Source organism: Leuciscus leuciscus, assembly GCF_965113295.1.
Source record: "Leuciscus leuciscus genome assembly, chromosome: 17".
Taxonomy (NCBI): domain Eukaryota; kingdom Metazoa; phylum Chordata; class Actinopteri; order Cypriniformes; family Leuciscidae; genus Leuciscus; species Leuciscus leuciscus.
The window spans coordinates 32,433,993-32,453,093 of NC_138741.1; the positions used below are offsets into that span (position 1 = coordinate 32,433,993).

General features: G+C 39.1%; 1 protein-coding gene and 1 long non-coding RNA gene across 4 annotated transcripts in view; one reads left to right on the plus strand and one right to left on the minus strand.

Annotated features, from left to right (window-relative positions):
• The window catches only part of ralgapa2 (Ral GTPase activating protein catalytic subunit alpha 2), a 176,378-nt gene that overhangs the window by 136,165 nt on the left and 21,112 nt on the right, over window positions 1-19,101 (plus strand). For all 3 annotated transcript variants that reach the window (XM_082143396.1, XM_082143395.1, XM_082143397.1), the window contains 2 exons: window positions 471-629; window positions 1,800-1,927. In XM_082143396.1, coding sequence (XP_081999522.1) covers window positions 471-629; window positions 1,800-1,927 — 287 coding nt within the window. The remainder of the gene's footprint in view (window positions 1-470; window positions 630-1,799; window positions 1,928-19,101) is intronic.
• LOC309479557 lies at window positions 3,817-6,606 on the minus strand. The gene is made up of 2 exons (XR_014199302.1): window positions 3,892-6,606; window positions 3,817-3,854 (listed from the first exon to the last, which is right to left on the minus strand). It is a non-coding gene; the product is annotated as an uncharacterized lncRNA (long non-coding RNA).

Consider the following 19,101-nt stretch of genomic DNA (forward strand, 5'->3'; position numbering starts at 1 on the left):
CATGTATTTCATGTTCCTTGCCAAAAATGAGCTTCTGCAAAATGTATTTCCTACAAATGTATGTATATTTTTATGTAAAATGAAAATCTGTCCAATTTTCTGGCAAAAGCCAATTTGTTTAAATGATTGAGACATAATGAACCCAATTTCTCCGGCTCATTTGTCTTCAGATTGAAAATTCTCAAAATAATTCCAAGAGTTGTTATGTACTAAAATAAATGTAGTATTTTCTTTCTGGAATTATTGTTGATCACTAAGAAAACACACATGTTTGTGAGGTTGAGTTATCCTTTTTTAATGTTTTTCTAAGAATCTGTTTTTCTGTTTGCTCAATATGTTTGACCTGTTCAAATGATTATCTGTGTTTGTTTGTTTTTTTCCGACATGAAGCCCTTGTGAGTTATATGACTAATGTTTACAATTTTTTTGTGTCAGATTTATTGATGCGTTTTGCCTCTGGTTGGTCATAGCTTCGTCACTTGGGAAACGATGAAGTGCACATTGTGTGGTCGGAGCACACGCGGGATTACAGACGAGGAATCATTCCCACCGACTTCGGAGATGTCCTCATCATCATCTACCCAATGAAAAACCACATGTTCTTTGTTCAGATCCTGAAAAAAACCCAGGTACGTCCCCCATCGTGAAGATAATGACATTACGTTACATTAAAAACCACAACCGTCCACCATAACTTGCCAGATTTTCATATATTACGTGAAATGCCTCTCCAGAGGCGTCTTAAGATCTTCGCCAGGATGTGCGATGTTTGGTTGATTGTCAGGATATGTGGATTGTGGCTGAATGGTTTCTCTTCCTGTCTGTTCCCTGAAAGCACTAATGCTCAGAGTCCATTACTGCACTGTCGGCACGCCACTCTCATCGCGGTCAAGCTGCCTTTCATCTTCCTCCTCCCGCGTCTGCCACTAGATCCCCAGAGAAACCAAGCGTGCATCATTTGTAATTTCTCGTAAACACGTCACCTCTACGAGTCTTGACTGCTGTGTGTTGAGTGGCCTGGATGCTGTCAGATATATATGGTTCCTGCATCATGTCACCGGCTGCAATTAGTGAAATTCCCTCAGCTGTGTCACTGTTATCTGCCGTTCCACTCAACTAACTCTCGTGTCATCCGCTCGATAAATGCCAGCCTTGGCGAATGGAAGAAATGCATTATCCATCGACTAGATTCAGCTGTCCTGCTCATAGATTTTTTCCACATCACATGCAACATCGGGCGGAGACTTCATGCATAGTGATTTAATGTTTAAAGGGGTGGTTGATAATGAATTCACCTTTTTAACTTTAGTTAGTGTGTAATGTTGCTGTTTGAGCATAAACAACATCTGCAAAGTTACAATGAAGTTCAAAGCAAAGGGAGATATTTGCTTTTACAGAAATCGCTTTTTAAGGACTACAACAAACGGCTGGTAGGAACTACAATGAGCTTCCTCCCGGGTTAGTGACATCACTAACCCTAAAATTTAATTTACATAAACCCCGCCCCCGGAATGCATTTCATAAATTATCAATGACAGAATATGCTAATCAATGACTAGAAGATACAACTCCAAATCAGCTACCTAAATTCATCAACTAACAATTCAGAAATGTCCTGTTGCTTCTACATGTTGTCACTTCTTCTTGAGTCTCGCCATCATTGTCCGAGTGCGTGTCTGCAAGCTGTTAAGGACCCGAGCTGTTGTAACTCCGCTACACATCACATGCAACATCAGGCTGAGACTTCATGTATAGTGATTTAAAGTTTAAAAAAATATGTTTTACCTTCTCTTGACCAGGTTCCTTTCTTCGGGCCTCTGTTCGACGGGGCGATAGTGACTGGAACGCTGTTGCCCAGTCTGGTGAGGGCCACGTGCATCAATGCTAGCAGGGCCGTGAAGTCTCGACTGCCGCTCTACCAGAGTTTGTATCCTTTCACTTTTATGGTTTGTGATGCAGTAGACTGTCAGATCACTGCATTCGAGTATCTGCATGTGCTTTTGGTGCTAACTGTACCGAAAACACACTCTGAGTGTGTAGTTCCCTGGTCATTATATCGTGTACATGACTTACACTCAATGTCGGGACACTGATGCCTCAATAATCTGCAACGCCATTATGAGGTTAATCATTATCACTATTGCTGTATTATACGGCGTGAGCAAATTGTTTTTTTTGTTTTTGTTTTTTTTGGCCATCATTTGTTGTTGTTTTGTTATAGCTGTTAAAAGTACAGCTCGTCCTCCATTTCTGGCGAAGGCAATGCACCATTTTCCGGTAAGTCAAAATATTCTGGTGTTTATGGTGTATTCTGGGAATTTTCAGAGAGCAAATGTTTTATTGAATGATTTTGACAATGATAAATTCCTAGGTAGTGCATATTTTCTATGGAACTAATGAGCAGATTGAAACAGACCCGCTATGTAATCATAACAAATCAATGGCCAACATGAAATGTGGCTTTAATCATCAATAATTCAGTGGTCAGGAATCAACTGTTATGCTTATACTATTACTAAATGTATATTTGTTTGTCTCATAACTTTTTCATCTGCGTGTAGAACTCTCTAAAAACAGCGTAAGCTGCCATTACTAGTTTGAAAGTGTTTGGCAAGAAGTGAAGTAATGTAATGCGTCAAGTTGTGTAGCTGTAAATAATAAATCAACACTCTTGGAAAGTGTGCCAACCAGTTTTACATGCCGTGCTATATGGGAAAATATGAATTATCAAAAAATTTACCTTAAAGGAACGCTGACATAAAACAGTGGTCATTACTTTTTGATAATGATCAGCTGACTGCAAATTATCCCATTTAATACAAGACTTCTTATCAAATTAATAAAATATGGTCACAAAAATATTGATTTGAGGGGATATCATTTTGATATGTGAGAAGAAAGAGCCCTAGACTACAATTAAAAAGTTTGGGGTTGGTAAGATTTTTTTTTTCATGTTTCTGAATCAAGTCTCTTGTGGTCGTCAAGGCTGCGTTTACTTTATCAAAAATGCAGTAAATTCAGTCAAAAGCATTTATTTAAAATAGAAATAAGATGGAAATAAGATGATGAAACAAGATTCCCATCCCTGTGTAATAAGCTTGTATTACACCTGTAGCGCCTGCATCATGCCTGATTTTTTTTTTTTTTTTCTGCTCTTTGCTTTCTGGAATGATATTGCATCAGTATGATCATTATTGTGTGTTGGTGTGTGTGTGTGACTGTTAATTGTCTCTTGTGAATAGGGTGTGAAAGGCCATTAAGGATATTCTGCTTTCACAGCTTCCTGCAATGGCTTGATCTGTCTCTATGAATAATTGATCTGCTTTTGGGTGCTGCTTCTGCACCACTGTCTCTTATCTGTCCGTCACAAGAACATCTGCTCAACATACACACACAAGTGCATCCTCTCGTTCTCTGTGTGTCTTTCTCTCTCTGTTTGTCTTTCCATTGCTCATCTAATGTCTTTGTCCAAGTTCTCAACACAAGCCCAATTCCAGTTTTCTGATCAAATCAGATTTTTTTGTTGTTGTTGTTGGTTTTAAGGTTGTGACTTTTGAAAAGTGTCTCATGTCAGACATTGGCTTGAACAGACGGTGCTCCTGCACTGACCCGCATACATAAAACAACAGTAATTAATTATGAGGGTAAAGAGGCGGGGGCAAAATCCTCTGGTTGTCATTCAAAGAAAATTCACATTACCTATTTTCTATATGAATTGATCTTAACGTTATTGATATTTTGTGCTTTTGTCATTTTTATTCAGTTTTATATATATATATATATATATATATATATATATATATATATATATATATATATATATATATTTCTTAATAGTTTTAATTTATTTTTATCTTCAGTTTGTTTTCTTTCAGTTCATAATTTTAGTACTTCAACTTTTCTCTCAGGTAGTTGCCAAGGCAAACATTTTTTTTTAAATCTACTTTTTAGTTTTCATCTAAAATTTCTATTTTATTTCAGATTTTTTTCAAGTAACAATTTGTTTTAACCATTTTAAATTTAGTTAACGATAACAACACTGGGACAGACGTGTCTATGGTGACATATGCCAGACTTCTCCAATCACTTTGTTTGCCTAAACCCGCCCTTTTTTTTACAATCGACTGCAAGCTCTCATTCAAATCTGCCTCCAACATCTCAAAATCCAATCAATAACTGATGGATAGAACCAAGCCATGCCTTACGTTACATGCAGTACGTTTTACTCAGATTACATTACAATGTGGTAAAAAAAGATCTGTCGTGATTTCAGCCTGGAATAGTGGGACCTCAACATCGATGCTTTCACTGACACTATTGTCTTTTGAGACCTTGAAGATTCACACTGAAGTCACATTATGTAAAATCTGGTACATTTATGATTTAATTCCAATGTATGAAAGCGGCCCAGACCATAACTGTTAGATTGAGTGTTAATTTTACCGTTTACACTGTCATCCAGAAACAGATCTACATCACATATGAAGGGGGAAATCTGATTTGATCCACATTCAACTGCAGTGTGAACATGGTCTTGGTTCCCTCCCCCTCTCTCTCTCTCTCTCTCTCTCTCTCTCTCTCTCTCTCTCTCACACACAGTCTCCCGGTCTGAACCATGACCTTGCCTCGCAGTCTAAAAAAAAACGTCTGTTTTTGTGTGGAGATGAGATCTTCTCTGGAGTTTTCTGCTTCACAATGGTTCGGGATCCCTGCAATTTTCCTGCTTGTTGTGCTTGGTGCTCCAACGTAATTAGTTGAATATTTCTTGAAAGCGAGTCCTCGTACTCCCTGCACAGGCTGATAAAAGCAGGTGTCTCTCTCTGGCCTCCAGCGGGGTACACCATCACTCAGCTCTAATTGGATGGGTTTTGGTGAAATGACCACCAGCGCTTGGCATGGGGCACTGCAGTCCACCCCTGTACCCTCCGCTGTCCCACACCCCTGCGCTCCATTGTCCGTGTTCGTATGCGTGTATGCAGGTGAGTGTGCGGAGCTAATCTATGGATCTCTGTCCCGCCCGACTCTGGGATTATGCTTTTCCAAAGGGCTTAGCTTGAATGGAGAGTCCTCACTCCTGCTGACACCTTTCACGTCGCGCATAGTGCGTCGTGATTATTGATTCATCAGCTGCTGCGAGTTTGAAGTGGGCCATGATGAAGCCTTCTGCAGCGAAACTTAGGATATATTACAAGATCAATAAATCTTCAGCTGATACGAGAGCCTTTTGTTCCTTCATATTCTCCTTCTTTGTATTGCTGAGGAGTACGATGGGTCCTTTTAAAGGGATTGTTCATCCAAAAATTAAACTTTGATCATGATTTACTCACCCTGGTGTTGTCATAATGCCATATGACCTTTTTTGGCCTAAGGTCAGTGTGTCATACACTGTCTTTTCACTTTCTTTCTGTCATTCTCTGCTTGAAGCTGAGATGCTTTAATCCATATGGGTTTGCGATGGCAGTCCAGTGGCCTTTAAGAGGTGAGGCAGAGATTCACTGACCTTCAGTCTCTTTGCTGCCTCCCTGCTGAACAAGAATCAATGGAGTTAGCCTGCTTACTCCCTCTCTCCTCCTGGCTCAGATCCATCTCTAGGCACCAATCAATAGCCATAATCTGTTCCTACCCACCGTTAGTCATGCGAGATTCAGATTTTAGCACCCGTGATGGTCGAGGGTAAAGGTCCTTGCACACTGAGTCCGAAATTTTCGTATGCGTTGTTTTCGGATTCGTGATTCGGTGGCTCTGAATTGTCAAAACACCATGCAAAATTATTGCTACGGATGCGAAAAACGCAGAAAATCGAACCCGATCCGAATTTTTTTATGACGGATGAAAGTTTCAGAGGCACTTGTTTGACATAACGTGAAGTCCTATTTATTTTTTAACGTGCGAAAATTTCTGACGCGAATTTCGGACCAGTGTGCAAGGGCCTTAAGTTGGGGATGTGGTCTCATATAAACCATAATACAAGTACCAGCAATTTAGGGTGAGGATTATGAATGTGATCATTTGGATGTCATTGTGGCCATCCCACCATATTAGATCTTACTGTGTTCATAGTAGCTTCTTATTGAAGCACAGTATCCATACATTATGTTGAAGTCACATGTCAGGGTTGAGTCAAATGTGATGAAATGGCTTACATGCTTTCTTGTGTTGAGGCCGAGTCTGACATTCGACTGTCGATAATTTGCAGATTATTCTGGCTAAGAACCACCTTGTTAAACTGGAGGAGACTGTCCTAGTGACATCCACACTTAGCTTTTTTGCATGGCGTTTGGGGCCATGTACATTTGCAATTACTGATACCACAATAATAGACCAACATAGTATAATAGTAGATAACAGCAAATAATGGTGCAGCAGTTTCTACAAATGTTTGTATCGACAACACTGAAGAAATTCAGTTGAAAATTAATGTAAACCAAAAGTAAAAAATATCAGTATAATTGATATATTTAGTATAATTGAGATGCTATTATAGTTTTTATTCATATTTTGAATTAGTTTTTATAATATATTTTTATATTGAAGTTCCAGTAATTTCATTGTTTTTGTCATTTTGGTTGGTTGGTTGGTTGGTTGGTTGGTTGGTTGGTTGGATGGATGGATTGTGCACTTCCAATGCATTGGCCAACATTCATGCCTACATTTTGCATCCTTACATAAATAATGTTTCTGGCCTTTCTGTGAAGATTCCCTTTTGATATGAGCATCTTTGAGTGGAGAGCTGGGAGGCGATGTCTCAGTGGAGAGCAGTTCAGCGGCTCTGAGCACGTTTTCACTTTCCTTTCTCCACCCCCATGTTTGTCCCCCTCCCTAGTCTGCTTTCCTGGGTCTCCCAACTTGCCAGCTGTTACTGGAGGTCCTGACAAAGTCCAGTGTGTTCAGATCAGTGAGTTACACCAACTCAACCACCCACCCATCTCTTTCTCTCCTTTTCTTCTCGTTCATGCCTTCACACATTCATAGACAGTCTATAGGCTATGTTGAGAATATCACTACCATACTACCCTTGCTATTGCTTCAGTGCATATTAAATGCAATGTATAGAAGACTTTACATCACAAGTTAATGCACTCAAATTTCCGTTTCCAATATAAAGAATGATTTCTTGACTCAATATTTGCGACTGCTAAATGTTAAAGGTGACTTGCTTTTTTTATTTTTTTATTTGAGTATTTCAGATTATTATTTATTTGTTTGTTTTGTTAAGAGCTCATCATTTACATTTGTTGATTGTCACCATTTTTTAGGATTATGTCAAATATTGAGGTCTATGTACAACCTTCTAAAACTATATCCAGAGATTTTTGCATAGGGTTGTTCACTTCACATATTAAATGTTCTGAATGGCTCAAGTTTTTTGAATGAATGAAATATTCTCAACTATTTATCTTTTCACAGTGTGTGACAATAGTGTAACATACCACTGTGTGAAATAATACCTACTGTTTCACTTTATCACTTTTTTTTTCAAGCTTTATTTTTTCAAGTAAATATTTTATTTTATTTTATTTTATTTGGTAAGTTAATATTTTATTCTGAACATAGCCTCTGTAACACACTCACAAATGCACACACACACACACACACAATGAAGGGGGGCTCCCATCCACAGGCCTGTCAAGCCCAGCCATGAGTGGAAAGTCAGTTTTGTCCATATGGCATATGGCGTCTCACTGCTGCCTCTTTATATGAAATACTCAAGTATTCTCCCACCCACCCTCTCTCTCTAACACTGAATGACTCATAGCATTACTCTTCTCTAGCTCTCTCTACCCCTCCTGCTGCTTGTGATGCCTGGAACAAAGAATAGTGACACACACATGCGCGCGCACACACAAATGCCCGTGGGGGATTTTCTCTTATGGTAAACCCAGGACTTAAACACAGGTCAGTAAACAACTCAGGGAATGGATAAAAGAAGAAAAAACAGGTGGCAAATGTAATTTGTACTCATGTACTTCATGTTTATCCATGCAGCCGTGGCTTTCTTTTCTGCACATCATCATCATCATGCTCGGAATCCTCAATAGCTTTTTTAATCAAATTTCCGCAGGGAGCAGGAAGACTCCCGGGTCATCGAGTCGTGTCTAATTCGATATGAGTACTGCATGCTACTGGGTCAAACTCTTTCATACTTTATCAACGTGATATGAAATACGCACTTGATGATATTCTCGTTTTTCTTTTGTTTTGCCGCTCTCCAACCAGAATTTTAATGCATTAAATGTGCATTTTTCTTGACAAGAGCATGAAGGCATGGGGAAGTAACATTGTAAACTAGATTATTAACATTTCTGAATACAATGTAAGAGTGCCTGCTTATGCAGAACTCATTTCAACGAGTTGTCAGGGTGTTCTGGTGGTTGCTTGCTCTTTTAAAAATAGTTTCTAAAAGGGTGTTTTCACTGCGATGCCATAGTGGCCCAACATAGACAGATGTCAAGCATGAATGCCTAATGGAGTGCTAGGTTTTTTTTTTTTTTTTTTTTTTTGGGAGGAGACGGAGATTCAGGTTTAAACATAGATTGTCAAATATAATCACATTGTGCAAACGTTCTGTGATGCAAAAATAGAAACTGACAATGAACAATTTGTTCTTAGTATGAAGAACATTTTAATAATCTTAATAACCTTTTTCTACTGTAAAAAAAAAAAAATTGAATGGAAAGGTTCCAATGGTTCTTCATGGAACCATCGATGCCAATAAAGAACCTCTGTTTAAAAGTGCACTGGGTTAGTTGAGTGAGTTTCCACAAAATGTTGCCTCCTTTTAGCAGCTAACACCCAGTTTGTTGCTCTGATATTTTTTTCTGTCACAGAACGTCTGCGCCAATGTGATTGAATTTGACAATCTACGTTTAAACTTGAACCTCCGTCTCCTCCCACACAAAATGAAAAAAGAAAAAAAATCACTAGCACTCCATTAGGCATTCATGCTTGACATCTGTCCATGTTCTGCCACTATTGTGAATGGAGGAGCCATTGCCAGATCAGGGTTGGATCCCCCAGCGCATATGTGTGTGTCTGTGCGTGTGCGTGTACGTGTGAGAGAGAGAGGTAGAGTTACACAGAGCTTGCTCCTTTATTAATGCTCCCTCAGGAGTGACGTTACTAAACCGCGTGAGAAAAGCGTGAGAGCGGCTCCTGTTGGCTCCTGCCAGCTTGTGTTTTTGCACTCTGGCATAGAGTATTCTTGTTTTGTTGTTGTTTATTTTGTGTGGATAAGAGACAACTGTATTAAATGCGAAACAATGGATAAACGGTTGCCTCCAAGCAAGGGTTTAACATTATATTTGTACAAATAGATCATGTTTTCAAGTACACAGTGAAATTAGCTCTCAGGCTAATTCTCTGGCTGATCAGTTGTTCTTGTTTAGACAGAATGTTTCTTTGTTTACATGTTTGTCCTCTACTCGCGTACAGTGACCACACAGTAGACTGGTCTTTGATAGTTTTAATAAAAAATAACTCTTATTTATTGCATAGTTCAAAAGTACCATTCAAAGATTTGGGCTCCATTAGATACATATAAGATACAAAATGACAGTAAAGACTTTTACTTGGTTACAAATAATTTTGATTTTAATGAAATACTTTTCTTGTAAACTTTCTCTTCATAAAAGTATCCTGAAATGAAAAATGTATTACGGTTTTCCACAAAAATATAAAGCCGCACAGCTGGCTGCTGGAAATTCAGCTCTGCCATCACAAGAATGAATTACATTTTAGAATATATTCAAATAGAAAACATTTTAAATTGTTATAATATTGTTATAATATAAAAATTTCACAGTCCTGTTTCGCATGTACATACTATACCCTTTAATATACTTATTAAAGTAATTACAATAACTGGGTAGCTAACCCTGAACCTACCCCTAAACTTAACCTTAATCTGCGTAGTTACCTTTTATTTCCAAGTACTTTCTTAGGTAAGTACACTGCAAGTGCACACACTGTAGAAGAAAGTGCAACCATAATATTTCACAATATTACTGTTTTTTTATTTTTTTTATTAAATAAATCCAGCCTTGGTGAGCATAAGCGACTTATTTCAAATACACAAATATAAATGCTAGACATCGAGAGCTTATTTTCTTGTGCACAACTAAGAGCCAGAGCCACAGCCAGTGTGGATAGTTGTGTTCCTCTACTGTATTTGAACAGTTGTACCTGAGTATAGCTTGTTCAGCTGATATGTTCTCAGAACAGTGAGGATGCAAAGAGGATAAATGTCTCTCAGCGGCCTCAGGCGCACCTTAGAAGGGACTGTGCACAAGTTCGCAAGCATTCTCCAAAGTTTTTGCTCATTTAATTTGCAATAAAACATTCCTGGTCTCGTAACTGGTGCACAATCCTCTGGTCCATACCCTAGTCTACACCTGTGCATCTGCGAAAAAATTTCTAAGCAGACATGAAGTGGCCCAGTTGGTCACAGTTCCTGCCTCTGTCTCCCACTCTTCCTGTTGGTGATCCGATGAGCGGGATGGACATTTCGGAGCCGTGCTAATTGTGATTGATGGCGGAGGAGGGGAGGACGAGTGTTAAACCTGCTCGTCTCAGAGTAATTAGCATCCAGCTAGCGGTTCCATCTGTCTGCCCAAGCCCTGTTTAATTAATGAACTTTCTTCTCCTCCCTCCTCAGGCTGCCAACTCTGGGAGAAAGCTGTTAGCCCTCTCAGGTTATCCAAATGGATGTCGCTCCGCTTTTTGTTTGTCGCCCTTGTACACAATGAACGCGTCCGCATTGATGAGCTGTGTGTGGGTTTTGTCTCTGGCGCGCTTTGTCTATAGTCTTGTAAAGGGAGTGATAATGAGCAATTCTGGCAAGCTTTGGCACTTAAGTGTGGGAGTATTTGAATGTACGAGAGTGTGTGTGTGCGCAAGATCGGACTGCGTTTTTCCAGAGCACTGTTGCTTTGTTTTGTTTGTGTTTTGTTTCTCGCTCATTAGAATGAGATTGCCTGCGGCAGCGGAGGTATTCTTCTCAAAAGAGTTGTGGTGTCTCAAGGCTCGTGTTCGTTTGCGTGCGATTGCGTGCCAGGATATGGATTGTGGACACGTTTGCAGGAGAGGGGCTTCGTGCCTTTGTGTTTGCGTCTTCATGCATGCCTGAATCTTCTCTGGCTAATCGTCATGGTTGTTTAGCACTGGCACTCGTTAAAGCTCATATCTCATTCGGGGGGTTTCTTTGTCTGAGGCCGTTGCTGATAAGAATACTGCCTCTAGGGCTCTTGTGATATTGAAATCCTCCAATGGTGAGCAAGAGTCTTCAATCGGTGAATATCAGCAGTGTCCTGATTACCATTCAATCTCCCAGAGCTCGGTCACTCATCTCTGGCTCTCTCGGTCTGAATGAAGACTGCTTATCCTCTCTTATGCAACACATATCCAATTCTTCCCTAAATGTCACTCAAATGTCAGCCACCGTATAACCCGCCAACTGTATTGTACGTTTCGTGATACGTTCATTTTATGCTTCTGTGTCGTGTTGTTTCTGTCTGGCTGTGGCTCTAATTTAACAATTATAAAACACCACACCAAAATTTTTTTAGGTGTATAAAGAGCAATTAATTAAACACATGTATGTGCCAAACACATTGTAGTTGGTCCAACTTTATATAATACTTGGCCATCATAAACGAGGAATATCCTTAGGTATTTTCAATCTGTTGACTGTGTTGAGCACAAGTACAGGAAAGGTGTTTAACCATAAAGCCTGCTATATCATATTTGATAGACAGAAAGTTTTTTTTTTTTAAATCCTTGAATTTTTTCCTCAAAAACCTTAATTTCTTTTCGACTGAAGAAAGAAAGACATGGATATCTTGGATGACATTGGGGTGAGTAAATTATCAGCAAAACATTTTTTGAAAGTAAACTAATCCTTTAAGGCCTCTAAACGATCAACATGATCAAATCTTTGCTGAAAAACATGTTGTACACAATCTACTCCAGTCCTTCTGTCGTCTGACTGATAGTTTAGACTTTTTTTAGCAAGTGTGGCGAGCAGGACGAGGCCAGGATTTTCTCAGTCATAACATCTTTCCACCTTCCACTTTTTTTATATCTTTGTCATTCTTTTAGTCTTCTGGCTTCAGACCTTGTCTGCTTCTTTGATCGTACAGGTACTGATTCACGATAATAACTTTCGTTGTCTACTTTGCTCTGTTTGCATAATCCAACAACATTGGCAACTTGGCAGCCAATTATTCTCTCTGAGAGTTAGTGGGTCACGTAATTTCAACTGCAACTAAACGCATTGATAGGTGACCCACACTATACACAATTAAACGCGATTTATAGAAAGCTCTTATGAGTGTAGTCTTCATCTCAAGTGAGTGTAGACCATTCAGGTGACTTCACAAAAACACTATTTATTTCTTAATGTACATTAGCACCGAACTTCTGAATGCACAGATGCTGCTCAGATTATGCTGAATGTACCCTGGAATTTGCCTGTAATATTTCAATTATTCTTTTATAAAGACAAATGAAGAAATCTGGTTGAACGTGAACCGTTTTCAATGAAAATGCCTGGGGGGAAGGTCTTTGATTAAAGCATCTGCTGTTTAATAAAGTTTTGCAAGCAACAAATCATTGCATAGCATCAAAAATAAATGAATAAAACATTGCGCATTGAGGCTGCTTTAAAGACTGCAGCGCTCCCAGTTTCCAGCGCTCCACTGGCGGATATCTTTAAAGAGGAATTAGTTGATTATTTATAAGTTGGCCATTAATACCACTTTAAACAGTTCAAAGGCAGAGACGGCTCCTCCACGCGCTGCCTGTGATTGTTCTGAGCTAAAGGATGTCCTTGTGTTTCTCCATTTGCATGTTCACACAAAACGGAGTCTCTGCGAAGAGGATAGGGGGAATAAACAAAACAACAGCAAAAACCGCAAAGCAACATAAAAGTGTGCATCATGCTTTTTTTCCATCCGGGCTTTGATGTGGAAATGGAGCTTCTTTACATTGTGAAGTAGAGGAGTGCAGTTTGCTCGGTGAAGGGCTAAGCTCTGCTAATGTCCCTTAGCTTTCCTGGCATGAGAACGTTACACGGGATGTCTATAATAATGCCGTCATTTCCCCCGTGATTCTTATTCATTTGTTTGTTTATGAAATGCTCATTATAAAGTAGTGCCTCAACCAGAGGCCATTTCATCTTTGAACGTCTGTTTGGAACTTCATTACGCGTCTGCGATTGGTTTTTATTTTTGCTGCTCCTTTTGATTGCCAGACAATCCAGCATGTTGCTGAAATGAAAGCTCTTAGCATCTCATTGTGATTTGCAGGTCTTGGTTTCAAACAGTTCATACAGCCTTTTAATTACTGTGGCAGAGCCACTACAAATCTATAGCTGTTGTCATGTATATGAGTCTCATTGAGGGTTAATGCACAAAGCTGTGAGGTGAGGATGCACAGGCTTTATGAGGAGGTGTCTATAGTTCCTCCCCCACACCAGCCCAGGGTTTTGGCTTGATCTCCCACAAGTATGATGCAATTGATATGTTGTATTGATTTGTAATCTCTATTTTATAAAGTGAATTACCCGTTTAGTATAAATGCACACTACCGGTCAAATGTTTTGACTAATTACCATGTTTTTTTTATGTTTTTGAAAAAAGTATCTTGTGCTTACCAAGGCTGCATTTATTTGATCAAAAATATATTGTGTAATAATGTACAAAAAAATACTTATATAATATAATTATTATCAATGTTAAAAACTAAATATGCACTAAATATGTAATACTCTAATATTTTGAGAACTTAATACTTCTATTTATTTTATTTTATTTATTTTGTTTCATTATACATTTACTATTTATTTAAAGAAGTTAATACCTGTATTTGGCAAGGACAAATTACATTCATATATGTATAATTGAGCAGCATATTAGAATGATTTCTGAAGGATCATGTGACACTGAAGACTGGAGTAATGATGCTGAAAATTCAGCTTTGCATCACAGGAACAAATTAAATCAAATATAAAACTCAAATTGTCATAACATTTCAAAATATCACTGTTTTTACTGTATTTTTGCTGCCTTGCTGAACATAATCTGAATTATTCCAAACTTTTGACTGGTGGTGTATGGCTCTAAATATATCACAATTAAAAATGTTGGATCATGGATCATTGGATCCTTAGATAAAGGACAAAAAATTGATTAAAAACAATCTAAGGATCACCGTAATATTGTGAGAAATATAGATTATGAAATATAGAAATATAGAAATGTTTGTATGGTCACATCAGTGTGATTGTGCAGAAAAGGAGACCAATATTAGGAAACATTACAGCTGCTCCAGCAGAATATCCATAAGATGTATTTACATTTTAAAGACAGCCTGTATGCTTTCTGATGACAAGTAACATTCTCAACGTGTGTTTCGAGCTGTCTTTATGTGGGTGTTGTGAGAGCACATTGTTTGGTCAGCCCATTTAAAGAGCCAGTGTCTGTGGCTAAGTGAATGGGATTTGTGCTAGCACACTGGGCCAATGCGGGCCCTTTATTAACCCTGGAGTCACTAGCTAATGTCATTGAAGGAGGACCACCTGGTGTGGAGGACACTGTACAGTCAGCTGCTGCTGAAAGCCACTGAATGCCTTGGACCAGGTGCCGGCTTCCACATCCCGCTTAATTGTTGCCTCGTAATAGTGCGCTTGACTGCACAGAGCGCCTGCAGGCAGGAATTACCCCCCCCCCCCCCCCCCCCCAAAAGACAAGATGGAGAGAGAGAGTAGCTACTCCAGAAGTCTGTTTATCATCCCCACCTACACATATTCTTCTTTTCTCTCATTTCTGATTGTTCAGATTGTTGTGATATCAACATTTCACCAGGGAATACTAATTGATACCTCAGAAAAAAAGCCAAATTGCTACTAAACATGCTTAAAGTTAAATATCAAACCCTATAAATATTAACCCTTTAAAACCTACTGTATCATATCCGATACTCAAAATTCAAAATTATCTTAATTATCAACACATCTTTGCTGAAAACCTGTCGCACACGATCTACTCCATGCCTTCCGTCGTCTGATTGATAGTTTGTTTTTTTAACAAGTAAAAGGCCTTTTAGTATAGTTGTAAAAACGTCCCCCTTTAGCTTGTTGTTCACGTGTCTTTTTGCTTTGAAATCTTTACTGATTTTTAGAAAGTAAACGTAAAAAATAACTTTTACATTTTTAGTAATATTTAGTAAAATAGTTGAACACTTGCTGGACTGAAGCAAATTAGGTTTACTTGAATATTCATACTGTTATAAAGATCTCATTGATTTACATTGCAAGCTATTAGAATTGCATCTTCATTTTTAGCCATACTGTATAAATATTAGCAGCTGCACCAAATTGCATATTTTTGCTCAGTTTGGGCCTCTGAATAAAATGTATGTTTTTTTTTTTTATTGTTTTTTTTATGATCTCCATAGTCTCACTATATCAGACTATATCATCCATAAAGTTTGGCGTATCAAATATGATACTTAACAAAACAACACATGCATATATAGTATATAAATCTCACTAACTGACAAATAATTATTATTTATAATTAACGCCATTAAAAAGCTTGACTGTATATAATTTAGATTTTTTTATTTTTTTATTTTTTTGGTTACATGTTCCTAATAAACAGCATGTGTGGTAAAGGCATGTATTGAATGAATTAATTTGATATTCTGTACTACTGATATTGTAGAAAGACAATATCTCACTGTCTTTTTTCTCTCACTGAAACTAGAGTTAGATTTTTTGATTTTGGATCATTGTTTAACACCATTATTAATTTTCCATGCATTCGTCTGATACCTTAGAAGAGGATCACAGGATCTCTCTTATAATCCATGTCCATTCAGAACCGCATGTTTAGCTGATTATTCAGCGCCCAATGCATATTCGCATGTGAATTAATCTCATTGTCTCAGTGAGGAGGGCTTTATAAATGCTGGAGCTTTTTATCACAAAGAGGCCTGTGTCTGATACAAAAGAGCTCTTCAAAGAACCTGCGCTGCCCACCTCTGACTTGAGATGCGTCTGCCTTGATGGCTCCATCTTATTAAAACTTCTTTTAAAAGCAGCACTGTTCCCAATTGCCTTTTATAGTAGTGGTTTGTTGGCTTGATTACTTCCCTCATCGCATCTCATATTAAAGCCCTTATCAGTCTGAATTTGTTAAAACATTTATCTGGAAAGATTACAAAATCCTCCAAGATAGAGAAAAAAAAAAAAGTTCATTTGAATAAAAATGGACTCTTCTAGTAATGTATAATGACCATAACTGAAAAGTTTATTTTATTTAATTTTTTTAAGTGTTTTGTTTGTTTGATTCTAGGTCATTAGTCTAATAAGCAAATGTGTGACATCATGCTGGATAATATGATCAACTGGTTTCGTCTGTGCCATGCTATGTAGACAGCAGAAAGCAAGACTGCTCACTATAATTTGGAGTTAAGCAATGTGTGGGTATGCAATCTTCTCAAGTCTTAAGATGCCTACGCACTAGAGTTGAATGCAGCAAAGCCATTGATTTCAGTGCCTATGGTTTGTCGCGAGGTGGTAGAGGAGAAGTACAAAGATTCACAAAAGCAACGCTTCATCATGTGACCAGAAGTTGAAAACATTTTGCTGCAGTGCTGGCATTGGTTGACCAGTGAACATTTCTGAGAGACACGTCCAGTTGTGTCTTCGAAAATCCTGTGTTCCCACTTTCCACAGCCTCAAAAGTTACTTCCCCATTCCTATCAGAGCTTTCTCTAGTGAGAAAGCGAGACGGACTGGCGTTCAGGATACGCGTCTTCTCTATGTGGAAAACTGCCGAGTCACATACACCTCACCTTAATCAACAATTCCCCCGAGATCCATAATACGAGTGCCACCTGTATCTTCCAGTGCGGTGTAACCTGTTAACCTCTCTACATTCTCACTCTATGCCAACAAGCCCTTTTCTTTGACCCATAGATCGGATCAATACTTCGAGCGCCGTAGGCAGAGGAGCCTTTATGTTCACGCTCAGGTAGTGCAGAAACGTTTGATTTAAACCCGTCGTAAATCTGCGCTCAGACTCGGCCTGCCTGGCAGCTCTATACGGGAATCTGCATGGGAAGTGATGTCACGCTCGTAACTCTACGTCGCTGCGTCTCCTTCTGAGATGGATGCTGGAGAGGTGAGATGTGCAGGGTGTGAACGTCCCCCTTGAGGTTCAATTAACCTGTCTCAACTCCCCTTCATGTCCCCTCAGCTCTGGGCTTTGGGCTTAATTAGTCTCGTGTTAAAGTGGAAGAGACACACACACACACACACACACACGCACATCCTTCAGAAGCTGACATTACTGACTGAAAGACGAGAGGGATGTTTTCTGACGCGTCCCCACCCTTGTTTGTTGTAGTTTCTCCGTGTCTCATGCACACGCTCACTCTGGCACTCTTGATCAGTAATCATCGTCTCTTTCTGAGAACAAGCTGAGTAATGAGACGCCAGGGCCTTGAGCTAATGACGAGCACATCAGCAGCATTGTTTCACTCGTCCCTCCGGAGTTCTCCCTCTCTTCCCCTCCCCCATCCATCCCATAATCACCTCACACCTCCTCCTGGCTTTTCCACGGAGACATGCTTCGCGCCTCCGTCCAGTGCCGTGACAACAGGTACCCTTACAGCGGTGCCATAGAAATCCACCAATCAACACCTGCCATCCCACGGGCACTGGAGCTGACGGGAACTGGCATCAAGTCCATTGTGCTCGCTCTTTATCTGTACATCTCTTGCTGCTTGCTCTTCTCAGATTTGAGAACTTTTTCCCATCCCATAAAAGCCCTCATAAATGGTTAATTGGCAATAGAAGCGATACTTCATTCTTTCATTGGCGGAGCGTTTCGAGTTAACATTTAAGGCTGAGAGTACTTCTGTAAATGCTGCATGTTCAGAAACCGTGTAATCAAGCCGCCTTTCCACTATCTCACATGGACGAGAGACCGGAAATCATTTGTGTCCAGTGGAGAGTAATACAGGAGTTCCGACCATATGCAAATCTGTAATTTTTGGATCTGATTTGAGCTTCAGTTGCGTTTAAATATTTTAACATTTGCGGCTAGAATGCATGTAAGTCAAATTTGTACGCAAGACGGCAAGAAAAAGTTCTCAAAAAAATAAATAAAAAATAATTATAATTTACTGCGTTAGATTAAACTGAGAAGGGTCATAGCACTTGCATATTGTTGTCCTACTGTTAGTTTAACTGCTTCTATTGTTCTCATTTGTAAGTCGCTTTGGATAAAAGCGTCTGCTAAATGAATAAATGTAATGTAAATGTAAGAACAAAAGTTGATGAACCGTGTTGATGAGCGCTTGTTTGAGGGGGTTAAGAGGTACACGCAACTCTAATTTAAACATGCACAAAGACATTTTATCGGTCATAACTTCTGGAGGGAAATAGCGCAGACACTGGACAAGGATGAAACTAGGCCTGCACGATTCATCAAAATGAAACCGCATATGATTTTGGCAAAGGCTGTAATTATTTTATGCGCAGCTTGTCAGTGAAGTACGGCTCTGTGATCGGTAGTAAATGCTGCTCCATCTGGACGCCAGAGGCGCACTTGCGCAAAAACTCCAAATATCCCCCGAAGAATTACGATAACGCACATCGTTCTAGGAAATCCCTTTGGGCATCATACTATCTGTAGCCGAATAAACAGAAGATTGAAACGCTTTGATTGGCGTGTTTTGCTTTTTCAAAATTTACGTTATAAGCAACTCATACTCGCAGTGCTTTCAGATGGAGCAGCGTTTACTACTGATCACAGAGCCGTACATCACTGACATGCTGCACATAACAAATAATCGCAGCCTTTGCAATTTCATAATCGCAATAAGCCAAACCGGTTAAAGCGCGCTGTAAAATACTTCAAAAGCCTCTGTGTTTGGCTGCATGCATATGCCAAGTATTTGCGCCAAAACTGAAGTAAACTTTGGGCTTAAGAGTATGATCCAGCCCTGAATCTGCAGCGTCAAATATTATAAAAAAATGCAAGATTTTGTAAGCATTTTGTGCAGTTGTGCTTGGAGTCAATTGTTTTATTT